General features: G+C 51.6%; 1 protein-coding gene across 3 annotated transcripts; it reads left to right on the forward strand.

Annotated features, from left to right (window-relative positions):
* Positions 1 to 451: 451 nt before the first annotated feature.
* Positions 452 to 24,259, forward strand: CDHR1 (cadherin related family member 1). Of its 3 annotated transcripts, XM_042960837.1 has the most exons (18): positions 452 to 535; positions 1,137 to 1,232; positions 2,190 to 2,335; positions 3,307 to 3,357; positions 4,539 to 4,628; positions 5,829 to 5,915; positions 7,133 to 7,249; positions 8,339 to 8,482; positions 10,315 to 10,393; positions 11,730 to 11,830; positions 14,424 to 14,627; positions 15,125 to 15,277; positions 16,795 to 16,959; positions 17,453 to 17,520; positions 17,997 to 18,225; positions 19,342 to 19,599; positions 20,285 to 20,734; positions 24,221 to 24,259. In XM_042960837.1, the coding sequence occupies exons 1-18, from the start codon at positions 481 to 483 to the stop codon at positions 24,242 to 24,244; spliced, it is 2,517 nt and encodes an 838-aa protein (XP_042816771.1). In that variant the 5' UTR covers positions 452 to 480; the 3' UTR covers positions 24,245 to 24,259. The 3 variants fall into 3 exon arrangements, with proteins under 3 accessions (XP_042816771.1, XP_042816770.1, XP_042816772.1); XM_042960836.1 differs by lacking the exon at positions 24,221 to 24,259 and having other exon boundaries at positions 20,285 to 22,699; XM_042960838.1 differs by lacking the exons at positions 452 to 535; positions 1,137 to 1,232; positions 2,190 to 2,335; ... (2 more) ...; positions 5,829 to 5,915; positions 24,221 to 24,259 and adding an exon at positions 6,812 to 6,930 and having other exon boundaries at positions 20,285 to 22,699.
* Positions 24,260 to 25,183: the final 924 nt, after the last annotated feature.

Raw genomic sequence — 25,183 nt, forward strand, 5'->3', positions numbered from 1 at the left:
CACAGTGCAAGTTCAGGAAAAGGGTAACTCCAACAGAGCCCAGGCCCTCCAGAACTTGGGGACCGCGAGAAGCCCCAGCTTCCAGTGCCGTGCTCAGGGCAAAGACCTGGCCCCTTCCCCAGTACTCCTAGCTACAGAGCTGGGGATCCCTTGGCGCCTGCGCTCCAGACCTGGGCGAGGGGGGCGTGGTAGGAAGAGGAGTTGGCAGTAACCCCTCCCGGCCCGCCGGCGGCTGGAAACCGGTACCCTGAGCTTAGCGCGCACTAATTGGTCTCTTCTGGCGGCGGCGGGAGCGCTCCAGCTGCGCGGGGCCGAGAGGTGTCATCCGCTTAGCGCCCTCGCGCCACCCAGCGCGCCCGCCCCGCGCCCCTCCCGCCGCCGCCCCCACCGTCGTCTCTGCACTCCGCGCGGCCCGGGGAATGCTCCGCGCTCCCGCACCCGGCCTGGCTGCGGCTCGCGACACTCTCTGCTCGCGGAGACATGAGGCGCGGCCCGCGGGCCGCCCTGGCGCTGGGGCTGCTGCGCCTCTGGCTGGGTGAGTGGGCGCGGGGCCCCGCGCCCGGGGTGGGGGGCGAGGCGTGGGTACTGGCACTGCCCGGGTGGGCGCCGAGACCGAGCTCCGGGCCGCTCACTTCCACAGTGGGACTCGGGCTAGGGGACCCGGTGGTGTGGGATGATCCTTCCAGCTGCCCGGGCTCGGCAGGTCGTCTGGAGAACGCAGACTTGGGGCCAGGACCCCCGCTGCCCTCGGCTTTTTCAGAGCAGGGTGGGAGGCTTGGCGGCGTCTCTGAAGGCTTCTGGGGCAGGGGAAGGTGTCCCAGCTCCCAGTGTGACCTTGGCCAGGGCACCGTTCCTCTCTGGGCGCGGGTTCCCCGTCTGTCCCTTGATGGGTTGAGATTGGCCGCTGCCTGGGTTCTAAGTGCCCGCGATGGTGCGCGTCCCTGACAAGCCAGAGCAAACCCTGGGCGTGAGGGAGGTGGCGGTGGCGCTCTCTGGAGCTCCCCAGCCCCAGTCTGTAGGCGTGCTGCCATTGGGGAAAAGACTACCAGCCTGCCCAGACTGGGACCAGACGGGTGACCACACTGGTGCGAACCCTCCCTTCCGTGTGTCTGTTCTCCTGTCTGTTGTCTTCCTAGCCCAGGCCAATTTTGCCCCGCACTTCTTCGACAACGGGGTGGGCAGCACCAACGGAAACATGGCCCTGTTCAGCCTCCCGGAGGACACCCCTGTAGGTGAGGAGCCCTGGCGCCAGCCCCCTGTTGGTCTCCCGGAGGGTGGCCCGCGTTCCCCTGGACACAAGGACTGAACCCATGATTCCTCTGTGCCTGTGGAGACACCCAGTGCCAGGCTGTGGGCCCTCCTGGGGCACCCTGTTTGTGCTCTGAACTCCCCAGGGCAGTTGCAGGAAAGGAGGTCACGGCTGTCATGGAGACCTAAGCCAGTCCAGTCCTAGAGGCCCAGCTGCAGGCCCAGAGACAGGGCTGCCCCAGACAGCAGGCAGTAGTTGGTAGCGTGATGATAACCCCTGGGGTTGGCCACAGCACTGCCCCTGACTCACTGCGTGACCTTGAGCAAATATACTTACCTCCCCAAGCCTCAGATCTTTAGGCTTTAAAGAGGCCTAAGAACATCCAACTTGCTGGGATACTCATGGGAAAGGGGGAAAAGCGGAAAGAGGAGATTCTCCCTTCTCTCTCTCTCTCTGTCAGGGCCGAGATCTCTGAGCAAAAGGATAGCAGTGTGAAAGAGGCACCTATTCAGAAATCCCCGAAGAGCTAATCCAGGCGTGGGGGCACAGTGCTGCACAGTCCTGCCTTAATGGCTTCTCCCTTTTCTCCCATTCACCATACCCAGGGAACCCCAATCTTGGCTGCTGGCCCAGTCATCACTACCAGGCAGAGGCCCTGGAGTTAGGCACAGCAGACCTGAAGCTCCTGTGTCATCTGTATTATAGATTACAACCTGCACAGTGGCTGATACTCACCGACAGTTATAAAGAATTATCATAAAGAGTGGGAAGCAGCCAGCAGGGGTGAGGCCTGCAGCAAATGCTCACTTCAGGGCAGTACCTTTGGCACTGAATTGAATATCCACTTTATAAACAGTTGAATCCTTGGTCCTGAATAGATGCCGCTTTTAGCAAGAGTTGGGTCCCAGATTCTAGTCTCCTCTTCTGTGTCTCTTTCCAGGTTCTTATGTATACACCCTAAACGGCACAGACCCTGAGGGAGACCCCATCTCCTACCACATCAGCTTTGACCCCAGCGCTAGAAGCGTCTTTTCTGTTGACCCCAATTTTGGAAATATCACCTTGGTTGAAGAGCTGGACAGAGAGGTATGGGGAGGTGTGAGAAGTGATGCCTGCCAGGTGTGCAGACAAACCTCTGTGGGCTAGAAGGTTGCCTTGAGCTCATTCCTGGAGCGGTCTTGTAAGCCGCAGAAAACTGACAGCACATCAGGACAGGAAAGAGTGTTTCGGTTTGGTTTTTAGTGTAAACTTTATGCCCAACATGGGCATGACCCTGAAATCAAGAGTCGCATGCACTACTGACTGAACCAGCCTGGAAAGAGTGGTTTAGAGAGTGGGTCTGAGTTGGGTAAAACTCTACCCCTCCACCCCTCTGCATCGTTCTGAACCTACAGGTGCCAGGGCATGGGCTCCCTTTCTCTTTTGAGACCCCTCACCTGGCTGGTGGGCCTAGCTGACCACATAATTGGACCTCTACCGTGGGGTTACTGCCAGCTGCGGTCCAATGGCAGACTCCACCAGCCACAGGCCAGGGTAGAGAACAGAAAGGTTGGTCTCAGAGACTTCTGTAGGGACACAGAGGTGGAGGTATGACAGTGCACCCCTCCCTTGCATCCCTGGGGACCTAGTGACCTCAACATTCTTCCTCACTCAGGTCCCACCATGGACTCAGGAGTGCTTGAGACACTGCAGACCTGGGCTGTAGAATATGGAGAGGTGTAGAAGATAAGGGGAAGAAAGAAAAGAAAATGGAAACATCAGCTCCCTGGAACTTCCAGCACACTAGCATCTGTCCTCAGTCTAGCAGGGGAGCATTCTCTCTTGGTGCCTCAATAATACTGAGGGTTTAGGAGAACCCCTGATGTGCCAAGACCTGAAACAAGGTCTCAAGCATGGCCAGAGGCAGCTTTTGGCCACCCTGCCTTGCACCAGGACTCCCTTGAAATGCCCAGGTCTGCTCTGGTTGGCTCAGTGGGGGCAGGGAGAGCTCCCCCCAGCCTCAGGGTCCCCAGATACATCAGATTCCCATACACTCACTTAATCTCTATGCTTTACAGAGAGAGGATGAGATTGAAGCCATCATCAGCATTTCTGACGGTCTGAATCTGGTAGGTGCCCCCGAGCTGCCCCCCCCCCATCAGCACTAGCACCCTGGGCTTGACCACAGTTCCCCCCTCCAGTCTCCTAAGGGCTCTCTGGCAATCCCAAGCCCACAAGACAGGGCTTCACCGAGTGAGGCCAGTGGGGAGGCTTTCCCATCTGCTTCTTCCAACCAGCTCCTGCCCATTCACCCAGGATTAACACCTGGGTACCCAGACTCTAGCTTCTCACTCACCTCCTTCCCCTCAGCTGTCACTTTTGCCCAGCCCTCACCAGTGCCTGCCAAGATGATCACAGGGGTTTCTCAGCTTCCAGGCTACCTGACCCCAGTCCATGTCTGAATTTCAGCCAGAGCTATCACTGTGAAATGTTAGACCTGGCCACAGCCCCACTCGGGAAGCACTAACAGTAGGCCACTACCCTCAGGATGAAATCCAAGCCCCAGTCTCGCATGCAGGGTCTCTCCATCAGGCACTGTCTGCCTCACCCACCTTCTCTACCACATTCACCCTCCCAACCATCTAGCCATAAATCTGCTTATATTCTCTGAACTCTTTGCCTTTGTATGTGTTGTTCCTTCTTCCTGACATACTTTTCCACCTCTTTCCCTCTCACCTGACAAACTGTTACAGAGTTTAAATCTCACTCCTGCTGACGTGAAGTGAAGCCTCCCTGCTGTCCCCTACCACAGGCTGAGCTAGATGCCCTCTTTTCAGGGCCTCTGGGGACACCCTCCTATACCATGCACCCACAACCCCACAAAAAGGGGGGGGGCATTTACCTAGGCCGTGGTGTACATGTTGCCTCCAGAGTCACATAATGCATGGGCCCTGCCTACAGTACCTGGCATGCCACTGTTATCACCCTGAATAAGATCACCACCTTTCTTTTTAATATGAATTTTGCCCTGCCATCGCATCCTGCAAAACACACACCATCAGACTGTGTCTTCTCCCTCTGGGATGGAACACAGTGCTTGGGACCACGTGGTTGCTTAATAATATTTGTTACAAGAATGAATAAAAGCAGGAAGGAAGGAGGGGAGGAAGAAGGGGAGGAAGGGAGAGAGGGGGAGGTGAAGGAGAAAGAACGGGCAGAGACATACACCTGGGGCATTAGAGGCCACTGTCCCTTTATTGCCCAGAAAGTCTCAACTGCCCCAGTTCCTGTCCCTTTTGTCTCTTCTCAGGTGGCAGAAAAAGTCACCATCCTGGTGACTGATGCCAATGACGAGGCCCCCAGTTTCATCCAGGAGCCCTATGTTGTCCAGGTTCCTGAGGTAAGCAAGGGGCCCTGAGGCAAGGCCAATGCACTCCCACCCCAGATCCGTGGCCTGCCCTTTGGGCTGCCCTGTGACCTGACCAGGGGGACCCGGCCCCCGAGTGAAGAGCACCCATTGCTCCCTACTTTCTGGAGAACGCTTCCTCTACATGTCCCCCCACCTCTGTTGCCATCCCTCCCACATTTATTTTTATCCCAAGGAATGTCCATTAACCATTTTCCATTATAATCATAACGTACATTTATTGTAGGAATGTGAAATATGTAGAAAAGTAGAAAACAAAGTCTCAGAAATCACCCTCAATCCCTCTAGCTTGAGACAACATTGTTAAATTTTGGTGTAGTGCTTCCTAGTCATTTTGTGCTTATTGGATTTATTTTGTTTGCTTTATTTACATCGCTGTGACTCTATTAAACATACGCTTTCTGTATACTGTTTCTCACTTAATTTACAACATAAGCCTTTCCTCAGTAATTGTAAAGTGTAGGTAACTATCATTTTAATAGTTTCCATCTAGTGCACATTCCATTGTTTACCAAAGTATTCCTTTATGTTTGGATATTTAAGATGCTTTAAAGTTTTGTTGTCATAAGAAACATCAAATTCTGAACATAAAACGTCCATATAGATAATTAGAATGATTTCCTTAAGAAATGGCCCAAGATTTGAAATGCCTAGGTTGAAAGCAGGAGAACCTGGGAAGTTCTGGCTGCCAGACTGCCTTTCCAGAATGGCATGTATTTGCTCTCTCTCCCCTAGGCTGTGGGAGAGGGTTTGTCTCCCCATCCCTCACCAACACTGGGGATTCTCCAATTTTTTTAATGTTTGCTAATTCAGTAGGAGGAAGATATTTCATTTTGGCTCTAAATGATATATATGTGATCCCTGGTAATGCTGAATGTCTCTATTAATCATTTCCCCATTTTGTATTTAAGCCCTTTGTCTGTTTGGAGTCTTAGTTTTGGACGATGTTTGTTTGCTTGTCTTCTCCCCTTCCTTCTTTCCTGCGCTCACTTGGACTTTGGCCTGTCTTCTCCATGGGTGCTCTCTGGTTAATCATCACCTTTTCACCTCTTTTTAGCCCTTCATGCCCTAATTGCACCTTTCCATGGCTCCTTTACCCTCAGTCCCCTGAGCATTCTGTCACTGCCTCGGGACTGACCCTCCCCCCCCCCCCCCGTCACTGTGACCCCTCAGGACATACCTACTGGGAGCAGTATCATTAAGGTCCATGCGGTAGACAAGGACACAGGTTCTGGAGGGAGTGTCACCTACTTCTTGCAGGTAAGGAGGGGCATACTGGTCATAACCAGAGGCCTGGACTAGAGGGGGACACCTGGATGGCCACTGCCTCCCTCACCAAAGCACTTAGGTCCGGGTCTCCACTATTCCCCAAAGATTGTCAGAGAAGTCACATCAGACTCACAAGGACATGAGAGGGGCCTGAGTGGGAGCCATCTTCCCCTGACCGGCCCATGCTGGCTCCCTCTGAGTTCCCCTGCCACCCTGTCCCTGAGGGACCTCCGGGACCCTCAGCTCTCCACCTTCAACCTCTTCCCCAGGAGAGGCACTGGGCACACTGCACCCACACGGGGTGGAAGAACCCTGCCTGGGCCTAGAACTGTGGAAATCTGAGCTGTGACCCCCCCCATCCCACCTCTATCCATCACCCCTCCACCCCACCAAAGGCAGAGACCCCTTCCTGAACCTCCTCCTTCTCCCTGGGTTCCACAGGAACCAGCTGTCCTCCACACAGCCGCTCCTTCTGTAACTGTTCCTCTTCTTTCCGCATTTAGTCACTTGCTCTCACAATTGTCAAGGCAGTACACCTTGGTGGCTAACAACACGGGTACTTGAGAAATCCCCTGGGCTCCACATGTACTGGAGAGATCCCACTGCCTCCTCATGGGCTCTTCAGCCTGTTATCTAACCCTCCGAGCTCACTTTCCTCATGTGTAGAATTCGAAAGACGAAAGCACATCTTCGTGGATTCTTGTGAGGACTAAATACGTGCACAGCTCTGATAAATAGCCTGTGACACACAGTAACCCTTTTCCAGATTGAGGATCATCTCTTGTCCCCACCCACCTTCAACCCCCACCCCACCCCCACCCCAAGCTTCCTGGAACTGGCCCATTGTCACTTATTTGCTGGGGTTGAAAGATCCTGAAGGCCCTCTCCATCACGGTGGCTTCTGAGCCCCACTTCCTCTAGGTTACAGCACTCTGCTGGCCATTTCTACCTGCTGGAACCTCCAGGCCAGAGCCTAGCTGGAAGCTGAGCAGCAAGAAGTGCTAAGGTGCTGCTGGAAGCATGCTGAGGGGCAGGAGGGGGACCCTAGGGGCCAGAAAGGCTGAGTACCCTGGAGGTTAACCTCAGCCCCAAGGCCAGAGTTCCTGTGACGAAGGCCAATGAAGACACCCTTTCGGTAAAGCAAAACAGGCACTTCTGGGGCGGCCTGGGTCCCTCTCCGAGGACCAGCCTTCCCTTCACTCTTACAGAATATGCACGCCACCAAATTTGCCATGGACCGCCACAGCGGTGTGCTGCGCCTCCGGGCTGGGGCCACCCTGGACTACGAGAAGGCCCAGGCCCATTTTGTCACAGTGGTTGCCAAGGTAACAGGGCGGACTAGGGAGCATCTGGTTTTTCTTCAACCTTTGTCAGAGGAAGCTGCCCTTGGATTGGAAGAGTTGGGTCCTATGAGGGAGTGGGGGAGGTTTGGAGGGCTGAAGGTAGGATGGGGATGGGGTAGGGGTGGGGCTGCTCAAAGCCTCTGTTGAGTGGACCCTGCCCAGACAGGGACATAGTCTCCAGGGAGGCTGGAGTCTTCGGGTTGCAGAGGGCATATTCCCTCCTGGAAGAGGGTGTATGCCCCATCAGGACTGACGAGCCAGGGTCCCCTCTGGAGGACTAGGTGGCCATGGCCTGGACACCCATGCTCCCTCACATCTCCCATGACCTGGCCTCTAGGCACTTCCCTCTCTCTGCCTGGGCTTGCTCACCTCACCTGTTCCTCTTTGTGTGATCAGTGACCCTTCATGAGCCTCGGTTTCCTCATCTGCCCACCCATGAGGCTTAACTGAGTTTCTCATACTTCTAAAGTGCATGGTGTGGGACCTGCAAGTCGGCAGGTGCTCAGCCAAAGTGGCTGCTCTGTCCCCTGAGAGCAGGAAACCCTAGCTGTCCCTCTAGACCCAGCATTTTCTTTTCCAGGAAAGGAAAGGCCCCTGCTGGTCACATATTGGCTACAGGCCATCCCACTGCAGCCTGCACCACCTGCCCAATACTCCACCGAGGGCTGGGCTCACTGGGCACACACCTTCATCATGTAGACTCAGGCACGGGCCCAAATCGTGTCTTAGTAGGTCCTTAGGTGTTGGAGGCTTGGTTCCTGGTGGGAGGGGGAATTTGGCTCTGACCCCCCTCCTCTTCTGCCATTTGTCGGGCATGATTTCCCTGGAGAAAGAACTCTCTTTTCCAAAGGAACACTTTTGAGTGCCTAGTGCATACCAGGCACTGACTAAAGACCTCCATGCATCATCTGATTTAAATGATCCCCTTATGAGGGGGAATTGTCTCCAGGTGATACAGGAGCAAACAGAAATCAGAGAGGGCAGCTGGTCCGGAGGCCAGTAAGAGACAGAAGCCAGATTGTACCAGGAGTCCAGAGCCCAACCTCTCTTCACTCTCTGCTTCTTTCCCAGGATGGTGGAGGGAGGCTTCGAGGGGCTGATGTGGTGTTCTCAGCCACCACCACGGTCACAGTCAATGTGGAGGACGTGCAGGACATGGCCCCTGTCTTCGTGGGCACACCCTACTACGGCTATGTGTATGAGGACACCCTTCCGGTGGGTGGCTGTCCCCTCATCCCAGTGTCCCCTCCAGATGCCACTACCCGTGGATCCCCTGTGGCTTGGCCCTGGGTCACCCTCTTCACATGGATGGCTCTGGACTGACTCAAGCTCAGCCCATGAACATGTCCTTTTGCCTGTGGGAGTGTAGGGGGGAAGAAGCAGGGGCAGTGTGTAGAGCACCTGCCAGGAGCCAAAACTGTGCCACACCATTTCTTCACTCATTCAAACTTACTCAAACCCGGCTGCAAAGGTTCAGCCCCTCAAAAAGGCTGAGAAGAGAGGCTGACAGGTGGCCCATGGCTGTGGTTTGGGTGGAGCCTTTTCTACACCTTGTAGGGGCAGTGGGGGGAGGGGGGTGAGATTCCTTTGTGCCTCCCCAACTCAAAGCCCATAGCTTCGGGTCCCTCAGACCAGTAGTTCTCCCACAGTTTGATGCCGAGCTCCCACAACCCTTGTCAAATGTCATCCACAGGTGTGGCTTGTCCCGCAAGCCAGGCTCCAAGGCCAGCCTCAGCTTCCTCCCCCTCAGGGCAGTCTTTGTCCCTGGTGTTTGGGCTACTATGCTTGTCTTTGGGTCTCTTAGGAATGGCACTCCCCCTGGGCCTGGCACCTGATGCCCGGCATCCCCTCCACCCCTGAGCCCTCACCAGCCCCCCAGCACCCAGCCCATCTCCCCACTGTGCCCTTAGCCCTCTGCCTGAAATGTGCCTGCAGACCCAATACACCCCGCCTTTCTCAGGTCAGCCCAGGCGCTGCTTTCCCTGACATCTTTGGTTGAGATGGGAGCTCCCCTTCTCTGGGGGATGCACACCCCTCCTTGGGGTACCTGCATGTATTTACATGCCCCCTCAGCTCAGCCAGACCATGAGCTACCTGTAGGCAGAGACCAGGTTGGGGCTAAACCCCATACAACCACAGCTCAAGGACTCTGGAACTGAATTGCAGTCTGAATTTTTCCTCCCCAGGCTCTGAGTATTCTAGGATCTATGAGACAATGCAGATGCTCACTGAGGACCCCTCACGCACTGGGCCCAAGCTAGGATACCGCTGCTCCCGAAGCTGGCAGCCGAGTAGTAGAGATGAGCACAGAGTGGAGGGAGAAATGCCGGGCTCCTCTAGGGGGGCGCCGAAGACAGGCCAGGGGGAGGCCAGCTGTCCTGCTGGAATCTAAGGGCGGACAGCGTTGCTCAGGGAGAGCAGGCGGCATGTGGCAGTCAGGAAGCAGCCATGAGTGTGGACAGGCCGAGGAGAAGTGCCTGAGGAGGAGGCTTAGAAGGGGGCGGCTGGCTGAGATGGAATAGGCTTGCTGGCTGTGGCATCGCTGCCCAAATCTGTCAAATGGCACTCCAGCCAGGGCCACAGAGAGCATCCTGGTTTCTGGGGGCTTTGCATTGGACCCCTCTGTGCCCGGCTCCTCTCTCACCTGTCTCTGACCTCTCCCCACCATGTACCTCTGCAGGCAAAAAGTGAAGGAGGCAGGGAGGGTGAGGCTCAAAGGTAGGACAGTAGAAACCAGACTTGAGTGTGGCATGTAGGAAAGAAAGGGTATGAGGAGGAGGCCCACTCAGGAGGCCTGAGTATCCCTGGGCAGCCGTGTGCTACCCTATGTGGAGGGGAGAAACAGGGCTTGGGCTGTCTCTCCCTCCAGCCTGGGGAGGTCAGTGGGTGCTATGATCTCTCTGCAGAGCAGGTGTGGGGCCACACAGAGGCCTGGCCCTTTTCTTGGGTGGCAGTGGGGCCTCCTCTCTTATGGGGGCAAGTATCTGGGGAGGGGGGAGCCCTATCATCACCCAGCGACCTCAGGCAGCTGCTTCTGTTCCCTCAAGGGCTCGGAGGTACTGATGGTGGTTGCCATGGATGGAGATCGGGGCAAACCCAACCAAATTCTTTACAGCCTCTTGAATGGTGAGTCTGGGGAAGCTTTGGGGACAGGCCCATCACGGGGCTGTGGCTTCTACTCCCTGGGCGACCAGAGTGAGCTTTCCAGACCTCTCTGGTCCCTGTTTCCTCATCTATAGAACCAGAAGTTCAAGATGCATGAGACGGGCTGGGTCCATCTAGGAGGTGATGAGTCTCCTTGGGCATGTGCTCCAGACCCTGCCTTATCACTCTGTCCAGCAACAAGGAGAAACATGGGGTTGGATTGGGGGACTGAGAGCAACACTGTGAGGTACCAACTCATGTCCCTTCATCCTAAGCACATGCTGATTAACAAGGGGGCGTGGCAACATTTCTTACACTTTTAAGTTACTGTGTTTTTTATTGTCATACTTTAAAACTTCTGGCCTAGAGCATATAGTTGAATTAAAAGAATTAAATGCAACGATGATATGGTATTTCCTACTAACTAGCTCTGTATATGGATGAGCAGATTGAGGCTCAGAGAAGCTAAAGGGCCATCCCACATTCCCACTGGACTTGAACCTAAGTCTTCTGGCTCCAAGTCTGTGCTCTTTGCACAACTGAGCAGCAACGGAACAGGTCAAGCCGGCCCAGGTGGGCTCTATAGCCCCTGGTAGCTGGTCCCTGCAGCACCTGGCCCCTTGGTGGGATCATCATGCCTGGTGCCTGATTGCAGACATGCATATGTCTCTCTGTTCTCACTCAGACACCATTGCCTTCCCAACCCTTTCCCTTAGGATATGCCTGGTGCACACACTCCCTCCAGCATGCCTGAACATGCCACCATCATACACAGTCTCCTTTCCCCAGGCACGTGGACCCTTGACTGCCTTCTGTCCCCTCCCCTCCACTTCTGCAGCCTTTACACAATTACCAAGCACCCCCCACCCCCACCCCCATCTCTTCTCTTCTCTCCCTCTTCTGCTCTTTATCCTGTAGCCTCTGGCCTCTTTCTTCCATCCCTCCCTTTCTCTCCTCTCTCTCCCCTTCCTTATTTCCCTTACTCTGTATCCGTTTCTCCCTTTCTTTTTCTATCACATACACACACATGTGCATACACACAGCACAGAAGAGAAGGAAAGTTCTATGGAACCTGAAACCAGACTCAGAAGTGAGTTTAGGTCCCAGATCTACACTCGCTGTGTAATCTTAGACAAGTTACTTAGCCCTTCTGAGATTCAGTTTCCTCATTGGCAAAATACAGATGATAGAATTACGTCCTATAGAGACTTCAGTGAGGTAATGCCCGAGGAGCACAGGGCCGGCTGCCTGGCATGGCTCCCCTGCGCCTTCCCTGGCCATGTGTGGAACTGCAGGACACATCTTTCCTCCTTGACAGGGAGTGACGGAGGCTTTGAAATTAATGAGACGTCTGGAGTGATCTCCGTCATGCAGAGTCCTGCCCAGCTCAGGAGGGAGGTGTATGAGCTGCATGTACAGGTACCCTCCCTCTAGCTTGGCCTTTCCTCCTGCCCTCCGGCCATGATGATGCGAACCAGTATCCCCACCACCAGCCCACCCTCCACCCAGGGAGGGAGCTAGATGTTGCTCCAAAGAGCACCCACGTCACATAGCCTGCGTGAAGGCTGCAGCGGACACACACAAAGTCTCTGGAAAGGGGAGACATGAATTCACAAGGAAGTAGGACTGAAGCAGCAATGCCCTGAGTATGGGTAAGACCCAGCAGTGGACACTGGAGGAGGGCATCGCTGGTGGGAATGGGGGCAGAGTGCAGGCACTGTGGACTAGGAAGCCCTGTGAGATGAGGCTGAAGGTGATGTGCACATGATGTACTGGGGAAGCAGCAAGGAGTCATGGGACGGCGGCAAAGTGTTTAGACTACATGTAGACAGAGAAAATGGTTGGATCCCAGGCTGGGACTGGAGGAGCAAAGGCCCCAGATACGAAATATAGGTTTCTCTCCAGAACAGAGCCAGCTTTGTGGGCATGTGGCCTGTGCAGTTACACAGGGACCACCGTTAGAAGAGTCCCATGCTGGGTGTAAGGCTCTCCTCTTGCTGTCTTGAAATTCTTAATAATTTTTTAACAAGGGGCCCCATATTTTCATTTTTCACTGCACGTTATGTAGCTGGTCCTGCCCAAGAGCAGTAAAGAGCCATTGAAGGGTTTTGAGCAGGATCAGAGAAAAGCTCACTCTGGCTTCTTTAGACCAGGATGATTCTCAGATTTAGAGAGTTTGGCAAACAAAGATTTCCAGGACCTAGTCCTGGCAACGGGAAATTGGTGTGTCCTGGAGAAATGCAAGACTCTGCATGTTGTGAGCCCCCAGGTGATTCTGGTACAGTCCCAGGAGAGGGTTTGAGAACACTGCTCCCAACTTGAGTTTGGAGGGAACTGGGTGAGAGGCAGGGAGGCAGAGCCATTCGTCAAGGTGATAAATGGGGGGACCTGTGCAGATGAGGGGAGGTGGAGTGGCATAAGGAGACAAACTGCAAAATATGGAGGAGGCAGACTCCATAGAATGTGACTGTAAGGAAAAGGAGTGACTGTAGTGACTGTCAGGAAAGGAGAAGGATGAGGGATCTGGGGTGGTACCGTGCTATCAGGGGTGCAGGAAAGGAGGCAAGTTGGGTCGGACAGACATGGGGCATTCTGCTGTCTCTGGGATGCTCAGATTGAAACACACAAACTTGTGTATACAGGTGTGGAACCTGGGGAGACAGTGTCTGCGTACAGGTAGCTGTGGAAGAATGGGTTTGGGGAATGGAATCACCTAGGGGGAATTGGGGAATGGATGGCTGTGGGGACAGAGGAATCACTGGCCAAGAACATAGCTGTGGGAGCATCAGAGGCTGAGTGAGGCAGGAGCAGGTGAAAGAAACCTAGGAGAGATCAGAGAGGTGGAGGGGAGCCTGCAGAAAGCAGAGTCCCATTAGCAGAGGGCTAGAACACTCAGGAAGGCAAAAGAAAGTGACAGTGCTACACGCAGCATGGAAATTAGTGTGAAGTGTCTCAGTTGGGGATGGGCTGAGAGCTGAGTGGGAATTAGGAAATGGAGACAGCAGGTGTAGGCTTCTGAGAAGGGAGTCATGGTAGCAGCTGGGGTGTGATGAGTTGTGTCCAGGGAGCATAGTGAGACCAGAGCATGCTTCTAGAACAAGGGAAGGGAGGTTCTTGATTGTCTCTGTCACATGGAGTGGTTCACACAGAGCCTGTGGATTCTCAGCCCTGGCTTTGCAGCCTGTATTAGTTATCTGTTGCTACATCTCCAAACCTCCCCTCTTTGCAGCCTCCACCTCTGGCCAAATGGACACCAGGACAGAATGTGGCAGAACTGGGGTTTGAACCCAGATCTGTCTGGCTATAAAGAAGGGCCACTATGGTGAGATGGAGAGACTGCTGATTAAGAAATCAGACACACCTGAGTTCTTCCTAGTCCAGTTATGCCACTCACTAGTGTGTGGCCCCAGGTGACTGCTTCACCCCTCTGTGCCTCATCTGCGAAATAGGATTAGTAACAGCACTATATTGTTGCCTATGGCTGTTGTAACATTACCACAAGCTTAGTGTCTTAAAACAACACACATTCATATCTCACAATTGCTGTGGGTCAGGATTCCAGGCTCGGCGTAGTTGGGTCCTCAGATTCAAGGTCTCTCGTTGTAGCTGCCATCAAACTGTCAGCTGGGACTGGATTCTCATCTGAAGGCTTGACTGGGGTAGGATTGTCTTCCAGGCTTACATGGTTATTGACAGGATGGAGTTCCTAGTGGGCTGTTGGCTAGAGGTGACGATTAGCTCCTTGAAACATGAGCCTCTACAACATAGCTGCTTGTTTAATCAGAGCCAGCAAGGGAGAGAGTCTGCTAGAAAACAGAAGTTACAGTCTTTGTGGTCTAATCACCAAGTATATCTCATCACCTTTGCCATGTGATATCAGAAGCAAGTTGCTAGGGCAGGCCATACTTAATGAGAGGGAATTACACAAAGGCATGAATACCTCAAGCTGCGAATCCATGGGGCCATTTGGAGTTGCCTGCCACACAGCAATAGCCACCTGTCCCTACCCCAGGTGACTGAGGTCAGCTCTGCAGGGATCCCAGCTGCCCAGGCCATGGTCCCAGTCACCATCAGGATCGTGGACCTCAACAACCATCCGCCTACGTTCTATGGAGAGAGTGGACCCCAGAACAGATTTGAGCTGTCTATGTATGAACACCCACCTCAGGGAGAGATCCTGCGGGGCCTTAAGATCACTGTCAACGACTCAGACCAGGTGTGTGGTCCTGCCCTCCACCCTGTCTTCCAAGAAGCCAAAGCTGAGAGAGTGCACCAGTCTTCACCGCTTATGTCCCAGGGGCCTTGCAGGTGTTAAAATGAATGAAATGATGGTGTAACCAAGAAAGAGATGTGGGAGAGTAGCTAACCAAAGACCTTTAGGTTAGCCTAAAGACATTTATAATCAATTAAAAAGTAAAACCAGTCAAATAAAAGCCCCTCTATATCTGATCTTGTAGAAAGGCATTTGTGAATGCATCCTGTCACCTCCTATGCCCAGCAGAGGGCCAGGCTGTCAGTGTTTGGGACCTTGCTTAGTTCTCATAGTCTGCTAAATCCTTCTGATCCTTAATGGCCTGACCTATAGAAAGAAATAATAATACTCACCTCCCAGGGCTAAGGGCATATGAAGGTTTCTTGCTTAACATGACTATCTAATGAGTTTCTATTCTCATTCATCTTCCCTGTTTCCTCTCTCCAAACACTATTGCCCAGGGAGCCAATGCCAAATTCAACCTGCGGCTGGTGGGACCTGGGGGCATCTTCCGAGTGGTCCCACTGACAGTCCTGAATGAAGCCCAAGTCACTATCATTGTGGAGAACTCAGCTGCCATTGACTATGAAAAGTTCAAAGTGCTAACCTTCAAGGTAGGTGATACTTTGTACTGTCCTGAATGGGGGGCAGGGGGTGGTCCTAGGAGCTCATAGCAGCTCCTGGATTCATTCCTGAGGGGTCCCTGTCACCCCCTGCCCTTCCTGGCCCTCCAGTTTCCCTCAGCCCCTCTGCCCTTCTTGCTGACTGAGGGAGCAGGAGTGTGGGAGAAGAAGGTGCAAGACACTGCTCCCACTGCTCACACAGACTCACCGCGTTCCTGGTTCTAAATTACGACTGTCCAAAGGAATGCAAAGGTGTTCAATGTGTCCTGTTCATAGATTGAGCGAGAAAAACTATTTGATTTTCAAGATAAACATATTCCTCATATGCATTGAACATCTGTCACCAACTCTGATAAACATTTTAGCAGAAGATGAAAAAAAGCCTCCTTTGTATCTGTGATTATTTAAAATGATACACATATATAACTAATGCATATTATATATAACTATATAAATAATATATATTAATAAAAATGAAAAACAGATACCTCTTTGATATCTAAACTGTTATAATTACTTATAATTATACACACATAACTCTATAGCCAACATCATGCTTTATGTTCTAAAACCAGTGTGTGAAGTCAGAAACAAAACATGGATGCCTGCTACCACCACCATTATTTAGTACTATTCCTGGAGTAATATTATTCCTGAATAAAGAAAGGAAATAAAAGGTATGAGTATTAGAAAGGAAGGGACAAAATTATCATTATTTGTAGGTGGTGTTATTGTTTGCTTAAACAAATCTAAGAAATGTTTGAAAAACAGAAAACATCAAAGCTGCTAATGTGATTGATTACAAACTTAATACACAAAATTGAAGAGTGTTCCTACATATGAATAATAGCAAAGAGAATAATGGAATATAAGTTTCTCCTTTATAATAACAACTAAAAGATAAAATTCCTAGGAATTAGGCAAACAGGAAATACACAGCACCTAAATGATAATGAACACAAGAATTAAACAAAGGGATATAAAGAAGGCAAGATATGTAAAGGTGCACCCTGTTTAAAAAATGCAAATTCTCATCAAGTGAATAAAGAATCCAATGTCGTTCCAACTAAGTCTTACCTGGAATTTCCTTTCAGGTGGCGAGAAGGTTTGATATAATTACATGGGTTTTTATCTGGAGGAATAAATTTCTAAGAATAATCAGGAAAACAGAAAGAAAGAATATGAGGCAGGAACTTCCCTAACAAATATTAAATTATATTATAAAACAAAGTAATTTTTGAACTTGAAACTAAAAAGGAATATGCAAATCAATGGGACAAAAGAAATTGGCCCAAATACAACTATAAGAACTTCAAGAAAGCAGGCTTTTCAAGACAGTGGTCCTTAGAGGCGCCCCTACAGGTGATGTCAGGCGTCGCAGGCTGGCGGCTGAGAGTAAGGCAGGGCCAGGCAGGTGGGTGCAGGACCAGTGCTGAGACAGGAAGTGGGAAGGCTTTCTGCCCACTGACTGCCACCCAGACAGGTCCTTGTTTTCCTTCCTTTCCCAGCTCCTGGCCATTGAAGTGAACACTCCGGAGAAATTCAGCTCTACAGCAGATGTTGTGATCCAGCTCCTGGACACCAACGACAATGTCCCCAAGTTTACCTCCCACTACTACATTGCCAGGATCCCTGAGAATGCCCCAGGGGGCTCCAACGTGGTGGCTGTCACAGTGGGTTGGGGACTGGCCCAGGGATTGGGTCTGGGATGGGGAGTCCCCACTGAAGGGGGCCTGATGAAATCAGACAAACCTGGGTTCCAGTTTGAATCGCAAAGCCCAAACTCATTAACTGTGTCCTTGGACAAGCTGCCTGAACTCTCTGAGGCTCAGTTTCCACTCCTGTACAATGGGGACAACAATACCCAGGATTATAAGGAGGACATAGGCATAAACCCCCAGCTCAGGGCACAGGATTCATCTCCTTCTCTATCCTCATTTACAAAGAAGGGATACATGTCTTCCAGATCTAAACCTTTTGTTTCCTTCAATAGTTGATTTCCTGGGCAGATAACTAGGGCTCCAGAGCAGACCTCCAGATCAGTTTCTCCCCAGCTGGATAAACCCCAGTTCCCTTGTGTTGCCATTGAAAGCAACCCTCAGGCACATGAGCTGCCAATATGCCCTGACAAAGAGCAGGTGCCACTTGGAGCTCTCTCTCTTCCAGGCTGTAGATCCAGACACAGGTCCGTGGGGTGAAGTCAAATACTCCATTTATGGGTCCGGGGCAGACCCGTAAGTACATCCAGAATGCTGAACAGGGCCTCGGGCAAGGGATTTGGGAGGCAGGGGGGCAGAGGGGATCTGTGTGGAAGGCAGGAAAGGACAGGACCTGGGTTGGAGAAATGAGCAGGAGGGCCATGGGTGAAGGGAAGCAGTGGAGAGCCTGGGGCAGAAGTTCTGGGATCTGAGAGAAAAAGGGTCATCATGATGGCCTGGAGCTAGGGAGGGCAGGCCCTGGGAGGAGAGGGAAGGGCTGTGAGTCGGGTTAAGTTCAGGGTTAATAGGTGGATGAGTAGATGGGTGGGTCAGCACCCTCAGTCAGAAGGCAAGGTGGAGGAGAGGAACAGGTGGGCCACCTTGGAGAAGCTGCATAGTGCATCGAAGGCAGCTCATTCCTGCAGTCCACTCTGTGTGTGTGTGTGTGTGTGTGTGTGTGTGTGTGCGCGCGCGCTTATGCACACTCACGCCGAGCTCCCTATGCCCTGCAGCTTCCTGATCCACCCATCCACCGGGATCATCTACACCCAGCCCTGGGCCAGCCTGGATGCTGAGGCCACTGCCAGGTACAACTTTTATGTGAAGGCAGAGGACATGGAGGGCAAATACAGTCTGGCCGAGGTGTTTGTCACTCTGCTGGATGTCAATGACCACTACCCTCAGTTTGGAAAGAGTTTCCAGGAGAAGACCATGGTGCTGGGGACCCCAGTGAAAATTGAGGTGAGCTTTGAAGGCAACTAAGCTTCCCTAAAAGCCTTGTTCTAGCTGTTGCAAGAGACACTGTGGTGTAAGAATTTATTTTAATTTATTTAATTTAAATAAACTTTAGGGGCACCTGGGTAGCTCAGTTGGTTAAGTGTCCGACTTTGGCTCAGGTCATGATCTCATGGTTCATGAGTTCAAGCTCTGCATTGGGCTCTGCACTGACAGCTGAGAGTCTGGAACCTGCTTCGGATTCTGTGTCTCCCTCTGTCTCTGCCCCTCCCTTACTCTCTCTCTCTCTCTGTCTCAAGAGTAAAGTTTAAAAAGTAAAATAAACTTAATTGGCTTCCCCCTGTGAGCAGGGGATATTAAGGTACCTTATATATCCCCATCCCCACCTCAATCCAGAAATAACCTCTAAGAAAAAAGATATTATTGCCACTTTACAAAAGAAATAATTGAGGCTCAGGCAGGTTTTTTTTTAAGTTTATTTATTTATTTTGAAAGAGAGAGAGCATGTGAGCATGATCAGGGGAGAGGCAGAGAGAGAGAGAGAGAGAGAGAGAGAGAGAGAATCCCAAGCAGGCTCCATACTGTCAGCTCAGAGCCAGACACGGGGCTTGCACTCATATACAGTGAGATCATGACCTGAGCCAAAATCCATAGTCAGACACTTAACTTACTGAGCCACCCAGGTGCCCCAAGGCTCAGGCAGCTTAACTGTTTGGCTTGCCTTTGTTCACACAGCTGGTCAGCCTGCTTTCAAAGCAGTGCTATGCTGCACTGTCTTCCCAGTATGGAAAAAACTTGAACTCTGAAACCCAACATACTTGACTTTGAGCTTCCCCTCCTTTGATGTATCCATCTTTAGACAGGTCACCTATCATTCAAGCTTTTGTTTTTTAACAATACCTACTGCCCAGGCTTGATCTGAGAGTGGAATGTACTAATGCATGTAGAGGGCCCGGCACAGACCCTGGGTCATTCAGTACTTCCCCCAACTCCAGTCCACTCACAGTAGGGTTAGGACCATTTCCCGTCAACCCAGCAAGCCAAATAAGACACACTGGGTTAACCATGGCACACAAGTATCATTCTCGAGTCCCAACTCTGTCTGTCCCTCCTCACATGCAGGCCACGGACCAGGATGCAGACGAGCCCAACAACTTGGTGGACTATTCCATCACCCACGCGGAGCCAACCAACGTGTTCGACATTGACACGCACACCGGGGAGATCCGTCTCAAGAACTCCATCCGTTCCCTTGATGCCCTGCACAACATTACACCTGGTGGGGACTTCACGTGGTCCCTAGAGGTGCAGGCCAAGGACCGTGGCTCCCCATCCTTCAGCACCACGGCCTTACTCAAGATTGACATCACAGACACAGACGTGAGTACCAAGTCTGGGTCAGAAGAGGGTCAGAAGACCAGCTCAGGCCTTGCTGAAACATGGTTAGAGGAAGAAGGGACCATCTGCAGCCTTCCTCCAAAACGCACTCAACGCTAGCAAAGGCTGCCTGTGCCATCAGGCACATAAGCTTTGGAATCAAGTTGAAAGCCTAGTTTCAACACTTATTAACAGTGTGACTTTGGGCTTTGCCAAGCCTCCACTTCCTTTCCTACAAAATGGGAAGAGTGATGGTTCCTTTACATAGGGGTTAAAAGGCATAAGTAAAATCATTATGTGTAGTTCTCAGCTCAGTATCTGGCAGAAAGTCATCATTAAGGGGTTCCTGATATATTTGGGCAGATGAAGCCCTCCATAACTAAAGGTAAGCCATACCCTAATCTCTCAAGTAGAGAGTCCAGCTAATGTAGGAGTTTTAAATCTGAAAGAGGTTGTTTGCATTATGCTCTCTCTCTGTGCATTTTTCTGGAGAGCTGTATGCATTGCATTTTCTCTGGGTGCATTTTTTCTGGAATGAAACCCATGGTGTTCATCAGATTCTCAAGAGATGCTTGACCCCAGAAAGTTTACACACCATCAGGCTTAAGGGAGCTCATGACCCTTGCTCTGTCCTCCAGGGACCAGGAAGGAACAGCAGAATGCAGTTAGGGGGGCTTCTCTCTTCCAGATGCTGTCCCGGAGCCCCATGGCCGCCTTCCTGATGCAGACCAAAGACAACCCCATGAAGGCTGTGGGTGTCCTGGCTGGCATCATGGCCATCATTGTGGCCATAACCGTTCTCATCTCCACCGCCACCTTCTGGCGCAATAAGAAGTCTAACAAGGTCCTGCCAGTGCGGCGCGTGCTCCGTAAGCGGCCCAGCCCAGCACCCCGTGCCGTCCGCATCGAATGGCTCAAGTTCAGAAGGACCAAGGCTGCTGCCAAGTTTGTGCTCAAAGAGGATCCTCCCAATGAGAACTGCAACAACAACAGCCTAGGAAACACACTGCCCCCCAAAGCCCCAGCTCCCCCTCCACCACCCACAATGGCGCCCAACATGGGCACAGCCCACTGGACTGTGCCTACAGTCTCCGGCTCACTCACCCCTCAGCAACCCCAACGGTCACCAAAACCCAAGGTGGGAAGCCCCATCCAATCAGCTCTGGTCTCTGAGCTCAGGCAAAAGTTTGAGAAGAAGAGTGTGGGTAATAAGGCTTACTTCTAGCATGTGTCTTGTGGGCCCTAATTTCCCAACCCCAACTATCCCACTACTTGGGCCATGCTCCCCACTATCTGCTCCCTAGGGTCACCTGTGTTTTGTACAATGATGTAAGCCCCATATCCACGGCTCTGGACATGCTTTGGACAAGGGATTTCTCTGTTTATGGGATGCAACTGGCAAATACTTCCTCATCACCCAGATTGTTGGCACAGCTGTGATGCTCCCCATTCCACAGAGACTGGGAATAGACAAAGAGCCAACTCTAAGGTGTCTACTACTCACCAACCTCAGACCTCACAGTCCCTCAGGTCCTCCTGGGGCATTAGCATCCTCAGTTGAGGAAGAGGGCCCTGGCCACATGTGACAAGGCCAACCAGAATCTGGATCCTGAAGCCCCCAGCTAAGAACAGGAGCAGGAAAAGGAGGTTCAGTTCTGGCTAAGGTTGTGATCAGTTGACCCTTGCAGGCTGTAGGAGAGCAAATGCCTCAGGGCAGAGTGGTGATGCACTGAAAACTGATGCTGACTGTGGGGCTATTCCTCAAAGTCATTGGAAAGATGTAGGAAGGTATCTGAGTAAAGACCGTGGGCCCCTGCTATACATGTGTGGGACCAGAGACACAAAGGTATGGGATGGCCCCAGCCAGAGCTGTCCCAGGCAGGCCCAGAAATGTCCAAGCTAGCACCACGGTGGTAGTCCTAGAGGCATCTGGAAGAGCCTCAAGACCCCTCCTCAAGGTGCTGCCCCTGCCCCCCACCACCCAGGAGCCCTTGAAGAGACAGTGCAGAGCTGAGATCTGGAGAGACTTTTGTTTTTATCCAGCTCTTTTGCTCATGTGGTATAACCTTGGGAAAGCTGTTTAAATTCCCTGATCACTTCCTTCCTCATTTGTAAAATGAAGAAATTAAGTCCTGGCTGACTCACTCACAAGTCCAAGATGAGGACTGAAATAAATATGTGGTGACAAGGGCTTTAACCAAGTGCAAAGCAGCACAAATGCAGAGTATTTTTCTGCAGGCCAGTTCTCTGGGCTGCAGCTCCTCCAGAAAGTATTAGGAGCCCTTCACGCCATTCTGCCAAGCACCCCCAGGAGGTCCTGTGCAGGGTTTGAGTACAGCCCCTGACCTGTGGCAGCCAGAGCTGGATGATGTCATTGCCCTTGACTCAGGCTCCTCCCGTCCAGTTATGCCCCACCACACCCCATGCAGCCCTGGCCAGCCAGTCAGAAAGGACCAAAGCCGGGCGGTACATCCATTTTGCCAAAATGACAAAAATGAGCTTCCACGACAGGAGCAGTGCTGGAGGCCACACAGCTGGTTAGTAGCGGAGACCTGGTCTGAGGGCTCCTGACTCCTTGACATTTTCCTTTGGCCGGGCACACCTCGTCAACTTGTGACAACCTCCCCCAGGAGAGAAGACATGCAAGCCTCTATGTTTAATGCAGAGAAGTTCCGCCCAACTTTAAGGAAAGCTGCTCTATGAGGAATCTAGACGTGTGCAGGGAGAGGGAAGTAGAGCGATTCTTTGCATCTTGCTCCCCTCACTAACAACCGCTCTAGAGTATCGTCAGTGATTTTATTTAAACAGACTATATGCACATGTGGTTTTCTTGATTTCTGAGTCTGTGTTTTGAGGTGTTACTCAGTTACTCTGGTGTGTAAGCTCCTTGCTGGGCTTTCTGCAGTCCCCAACCCAGAGTGTATTAAGAGGTGATTTCTAACAAGCTGGGAGCCCAGACTGAACCAACAAGCATTTTGCAGCCTATATTTCAGGAGAGGGCTGTGCTGGCTTATGTTTTCTCTCCACAGGGAATACACCATCTTTACATTTTGCATGCAATCAACCTGTTTTGTAAATGGTGAATAAAGTCTGTTAAGCAAGGGCCCAGCTGACCTCCTGTTCCCTGCTTACATGGACATTAGCTGACTCATAGAGACCAGTCTCCCTGGCAGCCAAGCTCGGCCTGCCTCCTGGCTCCTTCAGTGGGTGAATCCATCCAGCCTCTAACCCCCAGATCTGACTCTCTGGGGGGCTGCAAAAGTTTGTCCAAATGACCATGCATATACCTCTAGTGGTAATACATTTACAGGGTTTGTCTATCTAATCATGCCCCATCATGGGCCTGGAATGGGCTTTTCTCCTGAGCAGCAAAAGCCCCAGCAGGGCTGCTTGGAAAGGAATGGGCTCTGGAGCTAGAACTAATTTATCCCTCAATCCAGCCCAGAGAAGGCAGGGATTGGGCCTGGTGTGGATGTGAAGGCCTGGGAAGAAGTATAGTCTCTGGGACAGCAGTCAGGAAAACCTCTGGGCTAGAAGGTCAGGCCAGCATTCAGGCTCTGGGAGGCCATGGGCTCCTGGACAAATCCAAAGCTTGAACCAAGGTAGAGGCACTCTTGGAAACTGCACCTGTGGGCAACCTCCTGCACTGGGAAGTATGGGGAAAGTACCTAGTTGCTGGCAAGAGCCATACTGAGAATGAATAGGAAGGTGTGGCTAAACCTAAGGTTCCAGCAAATGTGGAGATACTGGAAGTGACCCCCAGCCAGTGGGAGTGAGCTGGGCCAAGTTCTACTGCATTAGGGAGTGATGGGGGCCAAGGGATTGCCTGCCCAGCCACAGGGGACAGACCTGGACTACAAGCAGGCACAATTTTAAGCCTCCAGCTAATGAACTGGGAGGCAAGGGGTGACAGATTAGGCAGGCCTTCCCACTTCTGGGTCCTAAAAAACGGAGTGGACGTTCAGCAGATGTGTCTCCAAGGAATCTTCAGAACAGCGTGTGTTTTTCCTATGGTTGAGGTCAGACTTTTTAATTGTACGAAATAACATGGTGCTTTACAATCTGACAGCCCTGAGTCTGAATCCTGGCTCTGCCACTTAAGTGTGACTTTGGGCAAGAGACCAAGCCTCCCTGGGCCTCACTTCCCTCATCAATACATGGTGTGAAAAATGATTGCTATGAAGTTGCCAAGGGCTAATCTATGTAAAGCACCTTGCACCAGCTTTGTATGTGCTGATACAAGCTCAGAAGATAGACTCTGTCCTAGAGGTACTAGAGGACGTTGGAGGATGTCCACATGCTAGAACACCATATCCTGGAGGCGAGGACTCCTGCGCATGCTTACCCCCAGGTTGCTTCTGCCCACTGCTAGGCGTGGGAGCCTCTCCTCCACACTAGGAGAGGAGAGGAGAGTGGACTGGGAGAGAAGTGGAGGATGGCAGGGCAGACGCAATAGCTCTGTGACCTGTGCAGCTGAACATCTGTGTTCTGAAGGAGTTAGGAACTGATAAGACTGTCCCTAAGAGAACCCGGGGGACTCTGTACTGAACAGCTGTCCCTCAGAACCCAGCTGGTAAAATGTGGCAAGAGCTGGGGCACAGCCAGAGTCTCCTGCTTCTATAAGGATTTCTGCAATCTGCTGCCCTGAAGCCTGGAAGCTTTGAAAGAATCCGGGGTCAGCCCACCTAGCACGGATGTTGGCATCTGCTGGCAATGGTAATGCTTCTCTGATAGTCTTCAAGGGCCCTGGCCATGGGAGGATGGATGGGGAGCATGGGGAAGATGCCATCGAGGAGTAAAGCTGCCAGGCTGCCATGTGGACACAGGGAGGGTCCCTTAGGAGATTCACAGAAATAACTGGGGGGGGGGGTGCTGTGAAGGGCCTAGTTTCCAGAATAAAGTGGTTATGACTTCACCAACCATAAATTGATTAATAAAGTAAGCGACTTTATTTTGTAGCAACAGGCTGGTGATGTTGGGGTCATCTGTGTGACATTATGAAATTGTGCAAATGCATGTTTTTAGCTGAACGAGGTCCAGCCATTTATTTATTTACCAATAATTTACTCAATCATTCTTTTAATAACACATGTTCTGAGCATACTGTCAGTGCCAGGCCGGGTATTAGGTGTACAGGCTCCAACATACCAGAAGAAAGGAAGAAAAAAGAAAAAGGACAAAATCCCTTCCTCAGGTTGACAATAGCAGATGCCTGGGGCCAGCAAAGGCTTCATTCTAAAAGTAAGTCACCCTGCTTACAAATGACTTCTGATCCAAAAGCACTCACCTTAAAATTACTTGGCCTAAGCTCTAAATAGATAATATTCCCAAGAGCATAACAAATGAATCTGAAACGATAGCATCTTTTAAACATTAAACAGAAAAGAACACTAGTTAAACATTAATTGAACAGAATGTGAAGGGTATTAGCATATATATCGTATTATTACATATATATTTATACATATACACACACACGTAATCCTAGTAAGATCTGATGTTCCAAATGGCCCAGTCTGTATATTGAGTCACGTTGAAAGAGAACACAGACGGACACGGATGCTTTCAATGGTGTTAATGTTTATTG

The sequence above is a fragment of the Panthera tigris genome, chromosome D2 (assembly GCF_018350195.1).
Source record: "Panthera tigris isolate Pti1 chromosome D2, P.tigris_Pti1_mat1.1, whole genome shotgun sequence".
Classification (NCBI taxonomy): Eukaryota; Metazoa; Chordata; class Mammalia; order Carnivora; family Felidae; genus Panthera; species Panthera tigris.